The following is an 18898-nucleotide window of genomic DNA, read 5'->3' on the forward strand; positions in this document are numbered from 1 at the left end:
GCTGCTGTTTCCAGAATCATTCTTTGCTTCCATTCCTTCTCACAATCAGTTCAATCAGATGTTGAACAACTAGTATGAGATTTGTATGAACAGCCAGTCTTCAAAAGCATTGGTCTGTCAGACAGTACTTCAGAGCTATTGCAGCATTATGAAACACTAACTTTAATGTCATTTTAACCTAAGTGGACCTCAATAGTAGATCATATTGTTTGAGATGCTGTAATTTTACAGGGATAAAGATCAGTAGCACTTAAGAGACAAACTTCAAGACGCTGCTTTGCCTTTGTGATCCAAAGCTTATTTTAAGAGTTGCAGAGCTCAAAGTACTCGAAATTATTGAGTTCAGACAAACTGCAGTATCAGCCATACTTAGATATGGCAGAGTATTGTCCACCTCACAGAAAGGTAACTGTTGCATACAGATTTAAAAGGTATATCATCCCCACAGGTCTTCTAATTCAGATTCCTTCAAACACTTCTGTTGTGGAACCACCCCATTTTCATTCTCTTCTGGTATTCCCATAGTAAACTCTGAGTGCATCTCTGTTTCCATTGACATTTGTTTCTGTTGGATAAAAATTACATTATGCATGATGTTTGCATTTGATTGTATTACAAATTATGAATATTGCTACCAGCATGCTAGTCATTTGGTGTATCTGGTTAGTACAGGTCAGTTACACTGTCATGTAACTGGAATACTGAGTTCATAAATTATGAGTTCTGAGCCATAATTTTGTTGCTCATCACCCTCCAGGATGATATGAGGATGTACCTCAAGTTTATGTCCAAGTCATGTCTAGCTTTCAGATGTTATTTTTATTTGTTGGATAAACCGGATTATCTCAGCATTATCCACAGTCTTAACTCTTACAGTATGTTCAAAGACAGTTTCTTTCCTATTTCATCTGTCAACAATATCGGAGATACTGATATATTCCATATGGGTTTTTTTTTCGATTTATCTTTGCTAGAAGTGCCATCAACAGTCATCTCAGCCACTTGTTGTAATCATCTGTTCAGTAATTACACAGCTGTGCTGAGTTCTTCCTGTCAAAGGTGGTTGGACCAGTTTCAGAAATCTCTTTTTTCTCTGTTAGTAATTTTTTTTTTTTTACTGATGGTTAATTACTGTAACTTTTTATTTATATATGGAATTATGGAATCATAGAATCACAGAATCAACCAGGTTGGAAGAGACCTCCAAGATCATCCAGTCCAACCTATCACCCAGCCCTAAGCAATCAACTAGACCATGGCACTAAGTGCCTCATCCAGTCTCCTCTTGAACGTCTCCAGCAATGGCGACTCCACCACCTCCCTGGGCAGCCCATTCCAACGGGCAATCACTCCCTCTGTGAAGAACTTCCTCCTAATCTCCAGCCTATACCTCCTCTGGCACAGTTTGAGACTGTGTCCTCTTGTTCTGCTGCTGGTTTCCTGGGAGAAGAGACCAAACCCCTCCTGACTACAACCTCCCTTCAGGCAGTTGTAGACAGCAATGACTCCTAAACAGCAGTGTGTGCTGCTCTGGGAAGGAGGTAGATACAGAATACAATTCTGACAGTGATTATGTTATCTTTACATTCTGCCAGTTCTATTGGGTACTATTAGTTAATTTGCACACCATTAATGGTGAAAAGGGCACCAAAGGTTTTTTGCACAGAAAATGTGGTAAATATGACACCTTTGGGGGTCAAAGATTATTAATTTTGGCCAGAAGCATCATAGAAATTATATTGAATCTTGAGAATAAAAGACTTGGATGCAATCCAAAGGTCCTGGGCTTTCTTGTCGGAGAAGATGACTGTAAAGAAGAGAAGCATAGATTGCTCTTGGGAGTCAACCCAAGGCTTGCAGAATGAACTGCAGGTGCAAGTTCAAAACACTTCCATCTTGTCATTTGTAATATGATTGTGTATCAAATGCACATCAGTTTTTCTGTGAATTTGTCTTTAAGAAGGTAAAATAAACTAAATCAATCAAGTCTCTTGCCTCACCATTCAAATTGTGATTCATGAATTGAGACAGTCCATGATTTCTTTCAATTTGCAGTCATGTAGGCATATTTTTACAGAAAACAATGCATACATTTTTCCCCTGAGAGAGAAGATAGCGTAACAGCTCACATTGGCAATCATTGCTTACACTGCTGAATGTACTACTAGAAGACATTTTGATATCATAATGTAAGTATAGTAATGAAATAGGATAGATAGAAGTTAGTAGAAATCCTGCAGAAGCTATGAACAAATGTTTTGAGCGCACAGGACAGAGAAAATACTCATTACAGATTTCTATTCACTGATGATGCCCTCTCAAAAAAAAAAAAAACCCACAAAACAAACAGAAAAACAATAATTTGAGCACACTTGCATCTTATCACATATTGCAGGAGAACCCAGCAAGAGGCAATCTTACCATGCCTCCCGGAGCAAAGTTCACTGTGTAGCTTCACTAGAGTTATAGGGATCTAGGCCACTGCCTGACTAGTGCATTTGTGCATTTTTTCCATTAACTCACACAATGACAGACAGTGATTAGCCACAAAATATTGCCAATGCTTATTTTCTGGTTTTCCCAGTTGACTAAAGACTTGCAATTTGCCATGACATAAGTTAGCATGTAATCTTAACAGCACATCAGCTTTTCCAAAGTAGACATTGTACACAGTTTTATCCTGCAGTAGGTGCATAGTTGGGGTAGGTTATGTAGGTTTTGTTGTGGGCATTGTGAAACCTCCTCCTATTTGCTATAAGAATGTATGCATTTACTACAACATAGCCAAAGATTTGCAGATCTCGCTTTGATAACTTGCCCACATGCTTATACATGCAATATCTCATAATTTACTGCTCTATAGGGAGTCGGGGTGATTGCTCCTTAAACTGTTGACCCACTGGGTGTGAAACACTTTGAGGTATACCAGGAATTATGCTCCCCTGAGGATTTTATCCATCCTGTCTACGAAGATCACTATTCTGTAACCTCGACAAGCTTTCTGTTCTCTCCTGGCTTCACTACAAATACCGTACATATCTTTTTCCTATTTTTTCTTAAAAATGATCTGCTGCTCCAAATATAGTGTTTTACCACAAAAATAGCAAGTAATATCACATGTGCCCATGTAGTGAGAGAAAAAAGACAGACACATACTACCTGATGGTGAGTCTCATCTGCGGTTAACCAAGTTTTGATATTATCTGAAGGATGTGGAACAGGCATGGTTATAAATTTCAGGCATCTATACCTAGAAAGGTGTGATACAGACATGCAACTATTAAACATCTGCAGGAACAGATCAGTGATTAATGCTTTGTATTAGCTATGCCAACTAGAGAGACACCTACCATTTCTAAAGCCATTCTACCCTTTTTTCTTTCACTGTAAATTTTTTCTCAATAATTTTCCCAGCTCTTCTTCAACCTTACTGTTTTTTTAGCCTGTTAGAGATTTAAAAGAATTGTATGGATAGTCACAAACATATGATTTCCAAGCAAGGAGAGAGCTTGTAGCATGCTACTATTTCTATATTTTAAAAAATTACTCCTACATGTGCTTTTAACAATTAAAAGTATTGCCTATAAAGTGTGATAACCAAAGAAAGAAATATCAGATGACAAGAAGCAAGCACACCAGAAATATCTTTTAACTCCTCTGTTGAGGTCTAGCAGAATTCAGGTTTGGGACTGAATGGTGTCTGTGCAGAGCTATGAAAACGTTTTGATTCATCACAAAGGATTATCCACTGGGTTTGGGTACTATGTAAATTTTCTGCTGAAAAGTTCCATTTCTCTCTTGAGGCCAGAGTCACTCCTCATTATCTGAGCCAAATGTTGTTTTGTGTTTAGATGCAGATGGCTTTTAATTACATATTTTGTTTGCCCCAGGGGAAAATTCTTATTCCGTATTTTTACATTAGTTCTTTCTGTAGTTCCTTGAGTCTTTACTGAAAGAGAGCACATGATAACTTATTTAATCCTAATGAGGAATAATATCTAGTCATTAATTAAATAATCAATTTACTTTTAACAGAGGTTCCATTTACTTACTGTATTTTCCAAGTATTAAGGCATCTTAAATTACCATCCTATTCTGAACAAGCTTACTTTTCATTTCAAGAAATCCTTCTTTGCCATGTTGATAGGAAAGCTATGCAATCAGGAAGAAGAGTAGTGTCATGGAGGCAGTTACCCACAATAACTGTTGGTGGCTATAGGATCACTGCTATTATTTTTCTGTACTAGTAAGTGCTAATAGTACAGAAAAGCAACTTCCTTCCATCAGCTTGACTTTCCTTTTTTTATTTATTTCTCGTAAACTGTCCATCTTAGAATAAACGCCTGCTTTCGGTAACACCCAGGGATTACGAAATGGCACGATTAGAGTTCCTTGGCCCTGAAAACAGAACCTGCAAAAGCATAGAGTAAAGCCAGACTGCTTGTAGAGAGGCAGCAGTCAGAGAAAGAAGAAGAAAAACATCATTTATAGTGGCAGAAAGACTTCTGAGAGTAAGATGTGAGACTGAAGCTCCAGGGACTGTGATGGAGCTATGGACACAGGGAGCTGTGAGACGACAGTGACTGAATGCAGTATCTTACACTAGGTCTTAACACCTAACACTTTGTTAGAAAAAGTCAGAAATGCACAAGTAACTGCTTCTTGTAAACATCAGTTATCTGAGAAGATTTGTGTTTGACTTTAATCCATTGTAAGATTTGTTTACCCTCACCCTGACCTCTCTTCCACCAGAAATTTATACTACCTTCCAGAATGTACACTACCTTTTACACACCCATATCAGAAAACCTCCAGGGAAAATCAGGAGACAAAACAACGTGAGGCTTAGCAGCATCATGTCCACTGTCTTTTCTTAAAAAGAAGAGTGAAAAGTAATGTTAGTAGTGTGGGAACGGGTAGTTCATAAATGTATTAATCATATTTTGACTTACAAATATTGCACTATTCCTGAACTGACACAGATGTCTAGAAAATTTCCTGCAGTTCTTTAAATGAAACAGGAGCTTCTGACTTCTGTACTGTTCCTTCCTCTTCAACTTTGTTGCTGTTTATATCGAGCACTTCCTTTTGTTTCCTCTGCTCCAGTAGGCTCTATCCCTTCCCTTTGTTGGATTTTTGCTTGCATAGGCTGGGCACAACCTGTCCTGCAGCTGCATACATTCCTTCAGCCTTGATTCCTCTACTTACAAAATCCTCTGCCCACCTCCTATTAGCACTCCTGCATCTCTCCCAGCTGCTTCTGGATTCCTGCTGTTGCTACCTCCCATCTTCATGCCCCTCCTGCCACTGCCTCATCAGTGCTTCACAGATGTAACTGGTTTAAAGTAAAATGACAATAAAAGCTTTTTGTCAAAGAAAACACTCTCTTTGACTGAAGAGGCAACATTTGGTTTTCATTATACTTACTTTCTTAAACCCTACTAGGCATAGTAATAAAGAATCCCCAATAATATATATTTATACTGTTCAGCAAAAACTACTGCTTTTTACCTTGCTTTCCTTCCTTCCAGATACCTCAAATATCAAATATTAATGTCTTTATCTGACTCAAAAAGATATTTCTGGAAATTTTTGTTTGTTTGTTTAATACCTAGTTTTAGACCCATAACAAATTTGGGTTGCTTTGAACTAAAATATCAGGAATAGCTCTTAAAATGTTAACATAGTCCAAGGGCAATTAAGCAGTTGTTTTAGGATCAATCTAGATCAAATTCAGAGAAGAAAAGAATTTAACAAAAAGTTCCTTATTTGAGCCCCACTGTAGTTTAAATCAAGGATATTTTCAATTTCTACAAATTTTATATAAACCCAAGAAAAAAATCACAAACTTTTGGCAAAACTGTGTGTAATAATCTTTACGTTCTGTTAAAATACAAAACTATTCTTTATTCACTTGAAGATGAGATGGGTGTTTTTCAATAGGAGGGCCCAGAAAACATATTCTGAACAATCTCTGAACTTTGTAGTAGAAATTCATTTGTTTAAGGTAATTGTTCTGCCTCAATTCTGCTAACCACATATCACAAACATCTGGGAGAAGAGGAAGCAGTGGTCTTTACATCATCCAAGCCACAAAGAGCTTTGCTTCTCTTAAGGAAGAAAGAAAAGCACATATATTCTTTTAGGTAGGCCATTTTTTAGTGAGCTTTTCTTCAGATACAAATGCTTAAACTTAGTCACAGATAACAACACTTTGAAACGAAAACAAGTGGCTTGGCTTGCAAAATTGCAGAACACCTCCAAATTACTATTAACTTCAAAGCAATCTATGAATGTTCAGCAGCTCTAAAAATTAGACCAATTATTTCAAGTTTTTCTATATAAATAAAGCTGATTAAACATCTCTTTTTTTAGCACAAAGTTTTTATACTAAACAGCTCAGTTTGATTTAAATTGTGATTTTTTTTCAAAGGCATATGCTAATTCTAACGGAGGCTGCATATGTTTCCCATGAGAAAATTAACAAATTCTTTTCATGTCAAAGGAACATTTCAGAACAAATATATTAGTTATGTTTTGAATTATGCTATTTCATTTTGATGTTTCAGCTTTTTTTAATGGAATTTGAAATACCTCTAAGAAATGCATTCTTAAACAAATGTAGCACATTTCCTAGGTGAAATGTTGGAATGCTACATAGAAACAAACCCAAAGCAGGTCATTGCACACTTCTTCAAGACTTTCAGTTAAAAAAAAAAAAAAATTACATATTCCAAAATAAAAGTTCCAAATAGACCAGGACAGATGACTGTTCAATTCTATTCTCTTTTACTGGGGAGAGACTGGCAGAAAGCAAGTTTATATTGCTCCACCAGGAAAAGCCCCACTGTCTTTGGATGTGTCTGGTCTTCAGCTGCTAACCATTACTGTTTTCTAAAGGCCATCAGGAATCAAATATAATTTACCTTAGGAGAACAGCCAATTGTTAGACTGCCTCAGGACCAAGGAAATACAATTCGTTAGACCAAGGACTACCTTTCCCTACAACATCTCTAGCTATGTGAGCCTCATGTGTGCCATGGACCTTTAGGTACTCCTATGGCACAGTAGTACAGCAAGGAAAAACAGAAGCAGATATATTGAATGTTCATAGCACACCTAATGATAAGGGTTATGAATAGCAAACACATAAAAACTTACCAACAGGAATAAACACTGGTTCACTCCATTCACTCCAAATCTTGTTTCTTATGCATGTATCTTTCTTTACCCTCACTTGTGCTGCAAATGTTTTTTCTGGTTTATGAAATGGATACTCATATTTCTCTGCAGTGACATCTACAATCTATCAAGACAGGTTTAGATGGTTATTTTAGGTGATTTCACATTGCAGTTCAAACAGATATAAATCTAGAGATGTCAAATATTGCTATTTACATCTCTAACCTAGTAGGAAGAGATTTTCAGAACAAGGGTTTATTTCCAGATACAGTCTGACTTTTACCTGGCCTGAGTTAAAACTCAGGACTGAAAATGAAGGAGAGAGTGGAGTTGATAGGATGGAAGGATGTATCAACTGTACTGGGACAGAAGAATTTAAAAACACCAATTGTCCTTTCATTTTTCATCAAACCAAGTGTAGGCTGAACACGGTAACTATGAAATGACAAGTTTCAAGGTTTGATACTGAGTTCTGATCTGTATTTGCTTGTCTAATAGAGTAAAATGCTGCATTTTTCAGGAGACCGGTGGTGAGGGATGTCAGCTGTTTTTGTGACTATGTTGAAACATTTTTAATTGTGCCTAGAAAAGAAAGCACATTGCTTCAAAAGATCGAGCCCACATAAGGAGGTTCAGAGTTTAAAACACTTTTGAAAACTTTAGTCAACTTCGGTAAATATAGAAAAATATGATTTTAAGAAGGAATAAAAAAAAAATAAGAGCAGAAAAGTATGAAGTTACTGAAAAGAAAGTATGCATCTTAAGACATAGAGGGACCTAGAATCCTTGCACCTTTGTATTAGGAAAACAGAATGAGGTGGTACAATATGACCAACTTCAAGAAATATTAATCTCCTGCTCTCCTCGTACTGACCGGTGCAGTGTGGATTTGGCCCTGTGTGTCAAGCTGTTTCTTTCTTTTCTTTCACACTCCTTAAGACCTTCCAGATCTGGTGTTCCAAGGTCACATGCTAAGTTTTTAAAAAATAAGTTAAAATGGGGGAAAGTCCTTGGACTTTCCAAAGCAAACTGCAAATGAATATGAGGGTTAAGTGCTAACCAAGTGCTGTGCCTGAAAATGTCTTCCTCTAATAATAAGCTTCTGATAACAGTAAGCTTATGTCATTGCAGGAAAGTTCCAAAATGCAAGACTGAAAGACCTCCTATAAAAGTACATTGGCTGCCTTCTGGCAGTCAAGATGTGCAGCAACTTTCATCACAACCAGAGCATTTGTGGAGGATGTCTAATCCGTTGTCAGTAACTCTATACGGAGCCATCGCCAAGCATCCTCAAAAGCCTATTCCTATGCTAGACTTTCCTTGGAATTAGGAGACTTGTTCTAACTTTTAGTATATGTTTTCCTTGCTTTGAGTTTAGCCAGTCACTTTTTATCCTGCTGACAAGTTGGCATGGATAAGTATGATCCCTCTGGTCTTTTATTTACCAGAAGATTGTTAGCACGAGGTATGCTCCTTTACTCTGGCTCCTCGGTCTTTCACCCCTAGAGCAGGTTTTCAAAGCTTGTGCTCATTTTGATGACTCTCACTGATGTTATGGGTACTTTTTTTTTCCAGGATATTTACATTCTGTGGTAGTGCCTAAAGCACAATCTGAAACTCTGTATGAAACTAAGTAATTAGAAGAGTGAATTAGTCACAACCTACACCTTACGTGTGACATGCCTGTCATATATACTTAAATAACATTTGACCTTTGTGTAATAACTTGGAATGATTGACTCAGTTTGTGGGTAAGTACAACCCACAGACCTCTTTTCTTCTGCATGGCTGCCTACATTTTAATTCCTTAGTTTGTGCTGGCACATATGACATCTACTTCCTAGTCATAGGATTTTCTCGTTACTGAATTTTGGCTTGTTGATTTCAGATTTACTCAAGATTTCAAATTTTAATCTTGTTTCCTATGGTACTTTCCAACCCTTCCCAACTTCCAGTCTTCATCAGACTTAGCTTCTTATATTTAAGATTTATCAATCTTTATCAGAGTATTATTATTTGAGCATATAAATATTCAACAAGTCATCTCTTCAGGTATCCAGAATAAATAAATATAGACTTGTATATTCTAGTCATTCTACCATTCATTGTTCTTCTAACAAATATCTACAAGCTTGCCTCATACCTCAACTCATTAAGTTTAATCTCCATGACAGCGATTAAGCCCTTGTTTTGATCATGAAACAAAATCTCAATGTTCTCCATCATTCTTCTCCCTCCTATGTCTCCTGTAATACTGCTATGGTTTTCTTCCTAAACTTTGTTGCTCCCCTTGCCCTCCCCATTATTTTGTGCATCTTGGTAACTACCAACTTAATCATTACCAGCTTTAACACTGATACTCCTCAAATCTACCTTAAAGGTCCCCCTCACTTAGCTGGTGCTTTCACACATCTTTTGTTGTTACTGCTGTAGCTGCCTCCCTCCTGTTTTCCCAAATAATTTTGTCTGTAGGAAAAAAAAAGCCCAAAACCAAAAAAAGTCTTGATTTTCCACTGATGTAGGTGTTTATTTACTTTTATCCCCTAATGATTTTTCTTTGCTTTCCTCTCCTATATTTATATTCTGCAGATTCCTACAACCAAGAGGAGAAGCTATGTAAGACAAGGAAAATAAAACAGGCTTATTGCATTTAAGTAAGGATGTTGGACTATTTTATGTATTTGACATTTCCCTTCAGAGAGTAGATGTTGTTAGGAAGTTGGAAACAAGGGCTGCAGTGGCTATATTGGACATTGTGGATTTCGGGATCTCCTTGGGCACATCCCAGACCTGCAGTGGGAGGGATTCCATTTCTCCTGGCCCAACCCACTTCCCCTTCCCTTGCTCTGAGTGTTGAAACAGGAAAACACTCTGCTTTCATGGGCAGGAAGGGACCAGAAGGGCTCCAGCTTGTTGTTGAACAGGATGTCAATGATCCAGCATGAACTTTCCTTGTCCTCTTCTCCTCTGCTCCTTCTTCCTTTACTGATATAAGTTTTGTGAATGGACTGGGACAAGTCCCTAGATATCTCTGGCAAAGGTTTTGGAGTATTACACTTGGTAATTGTTTAGGAAATTATACTTATTTGCAGAGGTGCCCTAGAAAGAGACTATGAGTCTACCTGCTGGAAAAAGCCAAAAAGGATTGGGAAGCTTTGGCATGTCCATGTACAGACCTAAGCTCTTTTCTGAATGTGTTGCAATGAGGGAATGTGGGAAGAGTTAGATTTGTTCCGGACACTGTCTCTCTTGGCATTTCATCTGAATTAATAAACCCTGCTGAAGATGACATTATGCAATCAATTATGTGTCTACCTTATTGCACTTGTCTCTTCAGTTCTAATACAGAGTGAATGCATATTAGTTTTGTAATTATTTCAGGGTTTAATTGTGTTTCAAACGTTTGCAGCCAGTTTACATAAGCCTTAGATAAGCCCTAGAGTGCCCTGACTGAGGCGTGTATTAGCTGAGAATTAGGTTCTTTAAAAATACCAAAACACAGGTTCAAAGACAGATTAAACAAAACCACCAATGATTCAGAAAATACACATTCCAAATGCACATCATATTCTGAATTAAGTAGTTGGATTTTTACTCTTTGGGAATTCAAGTAAAAATTTTCATGGAAGCTTTTTTGCCCTTACTTCCAGGTAAGTTTAAAACGCCACCAGGTATCATTAAGTCACCACACAGCATAACCTAAAGTATAGCACTGTTCTATCCCTTACTGGTAAGACTAAGAGGAACTGCTAATACACCATGAAAAACTTTTAAATACATATAATGTATCCAAACAACAGGAGGGATTCTTTGATTATGTTTGTAGGAATAACAAAGGCAGGGTCTACATCTTAAAAAAATACTTTAAAGCAGCTTCTGAAGTTTTCTTTTTATCAATACTTTTTTTTTCTATAAAAATAAAGATTTTGATATAGTAAGCATGTTAATGTAAAATCAAGATAAAAAAAAAAAAAAAAACAGACCCAAACCAATTCACTTCAATGCAAGCACAATGTAATGCTTCATAAAATATACTGATTTTCTACTTTTGACCAGAAAGACAAGAAGATCATGGAAGACCTAGGAATTTATCTGTAAAGTTTCTTTGAATTTTCATTCTGCTAAATTTGTTACCAAAAAGCCGATTACCTTACGGTCTGTCATTTTCACTTGGTACAGAAAACACTTGCTTCTTGCAGAACCAATGGTAGGTGGTGGTTTCCAGTGAATTTTAATACTTCTGCTTTCAAGAGAAACTGAGACATTGGTAGGTGGGTTTAGTTTCTCTGAAAAAAAGAGCACAGAGTGACCTTCTGCACCTCATGATCTTTCTCATATTTACGCTGATACAAAACTAACGCAGTTGTGTTATTCCTTAAAATACACAGATCACCATTTTGGCATTTAACACACCCAAAGGAGGCATTCAGTGAGTGACACACTTCCTTTAAAAGTGCCGATCACTAAGTGGTATCCATTTCTGTCTCAAAATAAAGAGACAGTCTTTCCTGTCACACATCTTTCCAGGGAAGGCAGCAAAGGTGGGCAGGAGGAGCAAGACCCTTGAGTTCACTCTCCAGAGTCTCTGTGGATATCAGAAAGACCTCTGAGCTGCTCTGGGCTCCCTGCCATACAAGACACAAGTGTCTTGTGGTATAACCCAGAAGCCATCACTCCATGAAGCCGTTTTCCTTGCTCTAGATGCTGTGGCTGTGTGACTGTCTCACCACAAGTGTGTGTGTGTGCGTGTGATACTGGGTTTCAGTTCTGGCTTGTTTTTTTTTTTTCCTTCCCCTCCTTTAGAAGCCTCCTCTCTTCAAGCAATGATCCCATAAATTCAGCAAAAGCATTTTTCCCAGGCCATGTTGGGCTTGTAAAATTGTTAGCTTCTGCCTGTCCTCAAGGCTGTTGGTAATGACCAACATCTGTCTTGAGGGTAGAGACACACCATGAGCTATGAAATGTGAGGACATTTTAGACTGAAATTTGAAATTTTATTCCTGGAGCATCTCTTCATTCCGTGAGTATACCAAGAGTAGGAAACAATTTTTTTTTCACCTTTTTGTCATCTGTCATCTGGAAATTTCTTTAGCACTCACACACACACAGAGCCAGCCATTTAAAATAAAAAAAAAAAGGGGGGGGGGGGGGGAGGGGCTGCCCATAGCACAGGGCATACATAAGTTCCATTTGTCAGACCATATGTCATGTGACTGGAAGCAAGTTTGTATTGCAGGGGCTGGTAAGCTGCAGCAGAATAGTGAATCTCCAGGACCTGGCTAAACCCAGATGAAGGGGGGTGCAGATACAAATGACCCTATTTAACAGGTGTGACATGAAGGGCACTTTTTCAGGAGCAGGAGGACAGCCTTGGCTTGCGGTGTTGGAGGCACATGGGAGTAACTCCACCATTTTCAGCATGCACACTCTGATTTTTCTGTGCCCTGCAAAAGCCTGACAATGAGTTTTAGGGGCAAATTGAGCTACAGGGTTGGTGCCTGCTGCTAAGACAGGAAGGGAATCTGTTGACTGAACCAATTGTGACTGACATGGATCTCTGATGAGGGTTAAAAATGAATAGGACAAGAAGGGAAGAATGGCAGGAAGCACTGGCAGTTTGGCCTCTGCAATGAGAAGGCAGTGGCCACTCTTATTTGGGGGAGGAGCCTGTCAGCCTGACCTCAGTGCCAGGGAAAATCATGGAGCAGATTGTCTTGGGGGCAATCACTGCATACCTGAAGGATGGCCAAGGAATCAGGCCCAGCCAACATGGATTTAGGAAGGGCAGGTCCTGCCTCACCAACCTGATCTCCTTCTATGATCAGGTGACCAGCCTGGTGGACGTAGGAAAGGCTGTGGATGTAGTCTACCTGGACTTCAGCAAGGCCTTTGACACTGTCCCCCACAGCAAACTCTTGGCCAAACTGGCAGCTTGTGGCATGGACAGGAGCACTCTGTGCTGGGTTAAGAACTGGCTGAAGGGCAGGGCCCAGAGAGTGGTGGTGAATGGTGCCACTGCCAGCTGGCAGCCTGTCACTAGTGGTGTCCCCCAGGGATCAGTGCTGGGCCCCATCCTGTTCAATATCTTTATTGATGATCTGGATGAGGGGATTGAGTCCATCATCAGTAAATTTGCAGATGACACCAAGCTGGGAGCAGGTGTTGATCTGTTAGAGGGTAGAAGGGCTCTGCAGAGGGACCTTGACAGGCTGGACAGATGGGCAGAGTCCAACATGATGGCATTCAACAAGTCCAAGTGCCGGGTGCTGCACTTCGGCCACAACAACCCCATGCAGAGCTACAGGCTGGGGTCAGAGTGGCTGGAGAGCAGCCAGGTGGAAAGGGACCTGGGGGTACTGGTTGACAGGCGCCTGAACATGAGCCAGCAGTGTGCCCAGGTGGCCAAGAGAGCCAATGGCATCCTGGCCTGCATCAGGCATAGTTTGGCCAGCAGGAGCAGGGAGGTCATTGTACCCCTGTACACAGCACTGGTTAGGCCACACCTTGAGTACTGTGTCCAGTTCTGGGCCCCTCAGTTTAGGAAAGATGTTGAATTGCTGGAGCATGTCCAGAGAAGGGCAACGAGGCTGGTGAGAGGCCTTGAGCACAAGCCCTATGAGGAGAGGCTGAGGGATCTGGGGTTGTTTAGCCTGGAGAAGAGAAGGCTCAGGGGTGACCTCATTGCTGTCTACAACTACCTGAAGGGAGGTTGTAGCCAGGAGGGGGTTGGTCTCTTCTGCCAGGCAACCAGCACCAGAACAAGAGGACACAGTCTCAAGCTGTGCCAGGGGAGGTTTAGGCTGGAGGTGAGGAGAAAGTTCTTCACAGAGAGAGTGGTTGGCCATTGGAATGTGCTGCCCAGGGAGGTGGTAGAGTCACCATCCCTGGAGGTGTTCAAGAGGGGATTGGACGTGGCACTTGGTGCCATGGTTTAGATAGGCATGAGGTGTAGGGTGACAGGTTGGACTCGATGATCCTTGAGGTCTCTTCCAACCTTCTTGATTCTGATCAGGAGATCAAGTGGAGGGAGAGAGTAGCAGGGAAGGAGCACACTGCTCTCTCCTGTTTATTTCCCTGCTCACTCCCTGCGTTCCCCTGGGGAGGAAACATCCTACCTGGGAGTAGAGGGGTGGGAGAAGGTATGAAATTGCCAACTTGAGGCTGGGAGAGCCCTCAGGAGGTTGTCAGACAAGTTAGAGAAATTCAGGCATCACCTCTGAACATTATCTGAAAGCTTTTGTTGCTGTGTGAAGCATTTGGTCTTAAGGCTTATCCTCTGCTACGGCAGCAACCTGTTCTGGAGTCTGTGGGTGGGATCAGAGTCAGGCAGACACTCTGGAAGTGAGCATCTTCCCAGTCAGATAGGAAAACATCTAATACAGTCCTGCAGATTGCTTTTTCACCTTTTTTTTTTCCCTCCTTCTTTTTGTTTTAATCTGATTTTCCTTAAACTGTTTTATTTTGTTAAAAAATAACACCTTGCTTATTGATAGCTCTGACTGCAGATTTGTAAATTATTGGGTAAAGCAAATGATTGTAATACATTAGAATACTATAAATGAGATCTAACACTGAATAAACTTTGATAGTTTTGAATGAGTTTTTTGCTATCCCTTGAGTAATGACTGAAAGGATTATGATTCACATGTTCATGATCTAAAAGGTATTTGAATCTGTGGTCTGTGTTAAGATTCAGGTGAATTTCTTACCCATGAGATCAAGTCAAACTTCCCACAGAAGAAAAATAATTTTAGGTAATCATTCAAAACTTTTGGTACTTGAAAAAAACAGAAAATGGCGTCAAGAATAAATAGAAATGTTACTAATATTTGAGAACATTCATATTTGTAAATTCAGTTATGAATGAGACTTCTGTCTATTTATGTTCGTTTTTTAATCATATTTTCTCCAGCACTATAAAGAAAATAGAAAAGAGAAAAAGAAAATGAAGAGGGGCATAATGTTTTTCAGACTGAATATTCTCACTCTAACCTATCCATATTTTAAAACATCAATTATAGATAAACAATTATATTTCCTTTGAGCCATAATCCAATTTGTTTAATCTTGTGTGCAAAATTCCCAGATAGATGAATGCATAAAAACTTAGAATTAATATTCTGACTTGGTCACCATTTCCTCTTCATTTTCTTTCTTTTTCAGACCAATTAAATAACTAATAAATTATTTCTTCATCATAAGTAATAATAGACAATACTTACCTATTGTCTGAGGTGTAAAAGCTTTGTAATAAGACAGTCCTCTTGAATTATTTATCAGATCTCTTACAGTTATGTTTACATTAATTTTTTTTGATGGTTGAAAATATTTTTCTTTCATGTGGCATCCAATATTTTTCTTCCTTGCATTTTTAATGTATTGCTGGCATTCAAAATCTTTTCTCGTGTGTCTGTGTGAAGCAGTAATGAGTCTTGTAAATCAATGACTTAGGTACAAAAACACAGCTTCATACTTATTTTGCACAAAATCCTTACCTGTATGAAAAAAAGATCTGAATACCTTCAGGAGCTTCTGCTTTAATGTGCCAGGTGCAATTTAAAAAAGAAATATTATATATGATGCATGAAAGATTCCAAATATATACTGAAACACAGAAAGAGGAAAAAGAGGAAGGCCAATGTTTATTTTACATGGACTTTCTTACAACAAAATGATGGTTGCCTTTACAACTCCATTACATAACTTATTTCTAGAAGTTTGAATAAGTGGTAGGTAAGAACAAATGTGTCTTTTGGCTTTTTAGACAATGAAAACCGAGAAGCACACATGCTGCTACCACCAAACCCTTGCTAACTCACTTAAACAAAAAGATGTCCAGAGTAGTAGCTGAAAAGTTCTGCTCTTTTAATATTTCCTGAAAGCAGGAGATGCAGAAGGCAGTCTTCAAAAGACATGAGTTTGTAGGGAGTATGGTGAGAGTGTCTGGGTCATTCTGAGGTCTTGCTCAGCAGAGTTAGAGTTTTCTGAATCTGAACATATCAAATGAAGAAAAGAATTTTGCAATATTCCAAGGTGTTCTGTGTCATCTTCTTCGTGAATCCATACAAAAAGGAAAAAAAGAAAAAACCCACCAAAAACCCTGTAGCATAAGATAATAATGAACTCTTCGAAATGGTATGTCTCCAAGTAAAACAGGACAGTATCATGAATTCTTGAATGTCTTAACAATGTGTATGAAATAGCTGACCTGGAGGTGCCTTGTAAGTAAACTCTGTCCAGTCACTCTCCTTAATTATGTCTCCTGTTTCTTTTGCAAAAAGTTGTGTTTTAACTTTAGCATTAAACCCAGAATGTAACTCCACATGTATTGTCTTTTTCTTCTCCTGCAGTCTCTCCTAAGAGGAGGAAGAAGAAATTGCATGAAGATAGACCATACTAAGTATTGAAATGGAAATTATGCAAATTTCACATACTGAATGAAATAATTAATGATTTCACTTTAAACTATACGTAGCCATTTAACAACTTACTTTCTTTTTGTGAGTGGTATTGAAGAATTTATAACTCAAAATATACTTCACTGTGTAATTCTCAGTTTCTTCTTTTGTCAAGTTATTGTTCCAGGACAGAATGACTCCTGGCTCATGTTTGGTAATCCACAGAACATTATGTAGCCGAAGTGCATCTGAAATTACAATGGTAAGAGTGGGCCCACCACTGTACACACAAAGAATTTGGATCTCAGCAAGGCTTGCACACCCAGTAGCTTTCTCAGGAGCTTATATGGAACAGGTGGTTTCTCAGTTTGGTTGAATATGACTGACTTCAGCAGTAGGGTTCATGTTTACCAAAATGTTAGGCGATTCACTTTTACCTGTTTTAGACATCTCTTCTAGTGAAGGTCTCTGCACCACTCCATGGATTGTAGAAAGTGCCTTGACCACAAGCTCAGATTAAGTATCCAGGATGGTTAGCACAGGATGAACTGTTACTTAATACTTACCCACTACAGCTTGTTGTTGGATTGCCAGGCTAGTGGAAAACGATGTCTTATGCTGGAAAAAACTTAATATCAGCACAACAGGAACAACTGGAACACTTGCCATAGCAAATGCTGTGAGCCAGAGGTCTCAAGAAAGACTCTTTAGTTCCAAGTTTGATTGAAAAAAAGAGTTAGAACATGATGTTTTCATTTTGCATCTGCAAAATAATAATATTAAACAGTCACTTAACCACTGAAGTTATTTCCAAAGTATAAGTGAATCTGAAATCACATAGGAGTCTTGTGAATCAGAGCCTATTCCCAGGCTGTTTGTATTTAAGACCTGTGTCAGGACCAAAGAGGATGTGTGCCATACTGAAGTGGTTTTGAATGGCAGTGCTGCTACGATCACAAGGCATGAGCACAGATACAACACTGGTGCTAATGGAAGGAGACAGTTTGGGTAGGAGCTACCTAATATAACTTTGGCTAGATACAAAAGCAGCAGACATACCTGTATGAGTGGTGCTAGCTTCTAGTGGTACTTCTAGTGGCACTTCTAGGTTGTGATGCATATTACCTGGTTTAGGTACCTGCTTTAGAAGGATATGAACTATAACTACTTGAGGAGAGGCAAATCTTGCTGTTTGTAAAAAATAATATCAGCAAGAGTGCATATCAAATGTTTGGTAAATTTGGGATGCAGTGAGCAGACAATTCTGCACTGACCAAAGTTGGTTTTAGAAAGACAAAATTGCTGTTTCTCTGATAGCTTAGTATTCACTCAAATGTTACTTTAATGTAAAGCAACTTCTGAGACTTTCTGAGTTCTCCACAGAATTACTATGATTCTGCATTTGGGTCACAAATTAACTGATATATCTTGATTATGATTGTTTTCACTACTAAGTCCTTAGACATATTCTGTGTATAATATTCAGGGATGAGGAAAATAACACCTGAAGCCATATCAGAATGTTCACAGTACATTAACAAGTGGCAATGGCAATACAGATGAAAACAAGTGAATGTTCAGCACATCCCAAAAATCTGCAATCAGGTTGTCAGGAAGAAAAAACTACACATACCTGTGCACTTACACAAATGTTCATACGTACTAATTAATTCAGAATGCTATTTGGCACAATGTAGTGAACAAGAAGTCATTTAATGAATGCTGTTATTGTTTATGAAGTTCTGTGAAAAATCATAATAAAAGGTTTTAAGGCAGAGATCCCTCCACATAGCTCATTCTGTTACTAATCTCAGCTGTAGCAGCAGCAGCAGCAGCTGTAGTGTAAGTGCCACACCATGCTCACGGACAACAAGAAAGTGAATAAATTCTCCTGCATGGAAAGAAGACAATTGTAACTACCAGGAGAGGAAAGAGTTAAGCTGTGCTAGTGGATTACCACTGTGTGTGATGAGAAAAAAAAAATCAAGGAAAATACAAAATGAAAACAGGGAGGTTTCAAAGGGTGAATAATTTAACATGTAGTGGTTGCAAAAGGCTCATCCATTCCTGTAAGATGGAACAATCAAAAATAGTCCTAGGACCATGTATATACTTTATGAAAATTAATAGAAAATGAAAAGTGATGGACAACGCTAAGCAGGTTAAAATACTTGTGTCTAACAACACGACTTTTGTGGAAAACACAAGTCAAAAGGGGACCTGGAACAGGAAAAGGAACAAAATTAATCTTAAAGTAGAAAAAAAAAAGTGTCAGAAAAAAAATGTTAAACATCTGTGTGGTTGGAGAGAGGAAATAC

The 18898-nt window shown here is 38.7% G+C and overlaps 1 protein-coding gene across 1 annotated transcript; it reads right to left on the reverse strand.

Moving 5' to 3' along the window:
- Positions 1 to 436: 436 nt before the first annotated feature.
- On the reverse strand, positions 437 to 17249 carry LOC128968891 (interleukin-5 receptor subunit alpha-like). The gene is made up of 10 exons (XM_054383576.1): positions 17147 to 17249; positions 16674 to 16828; positions 16391 to 16538; positions 15678 to 15786; positions 15405 to 15592; positions 11332 to 11468; positions 7162 to 7306; positions 4785 to 4872; positions 3160 to 3250; positions 437 to 565 (listed from the first exon to the last, which is right to left on the reverse strand). Exons 1-10 carry the CDS (start codon positions 17247 to 17249, stop codon positions 437 to 439), a joined length of 1293 nt encoding a protein of 430 aa, XP_054239551.1.
- Positions 17250 to 18898: the final 1649 nt, after the last annotated feature.

This window comes from Indicator indicator, chromosome 1, assembly GCF_027791375.1.
Source record: "Indicator indicator isolate 239-I01 chromosome 1, UM_Iind_1.1, whole genome shotgun sequence".
In the NCBI taxonomy this organism is placed as follows: Eukaryota; Metazoa; Chordata; class Aves; order Piciformes; family Indicatoridae; genus Indicator; species Indicator indicator.

Coding starts and splice junctions, on each gene's coding strand:
- LOC128968891 (XM_054383576.1), bottom strand. CDS start 17,249: ATGGCAAGTGTTCCAGTTGTTCCTGTTGTGCTGATATTAAGTTTTTTC. Junction 15,787..16,390: donor TACTTACAAGGCACCTCCAG/GTCAGCTATTTC, acceptor TCTGTGTTTCAG/TATATATTTGGAATCTTTCA. Junction 566..3,159: donor CAGATGAGACTCACCATCAG/GTAGTATGTGTC, acceptor TTTATCCAACAG/AAACAAATGTCAATGGAAAC.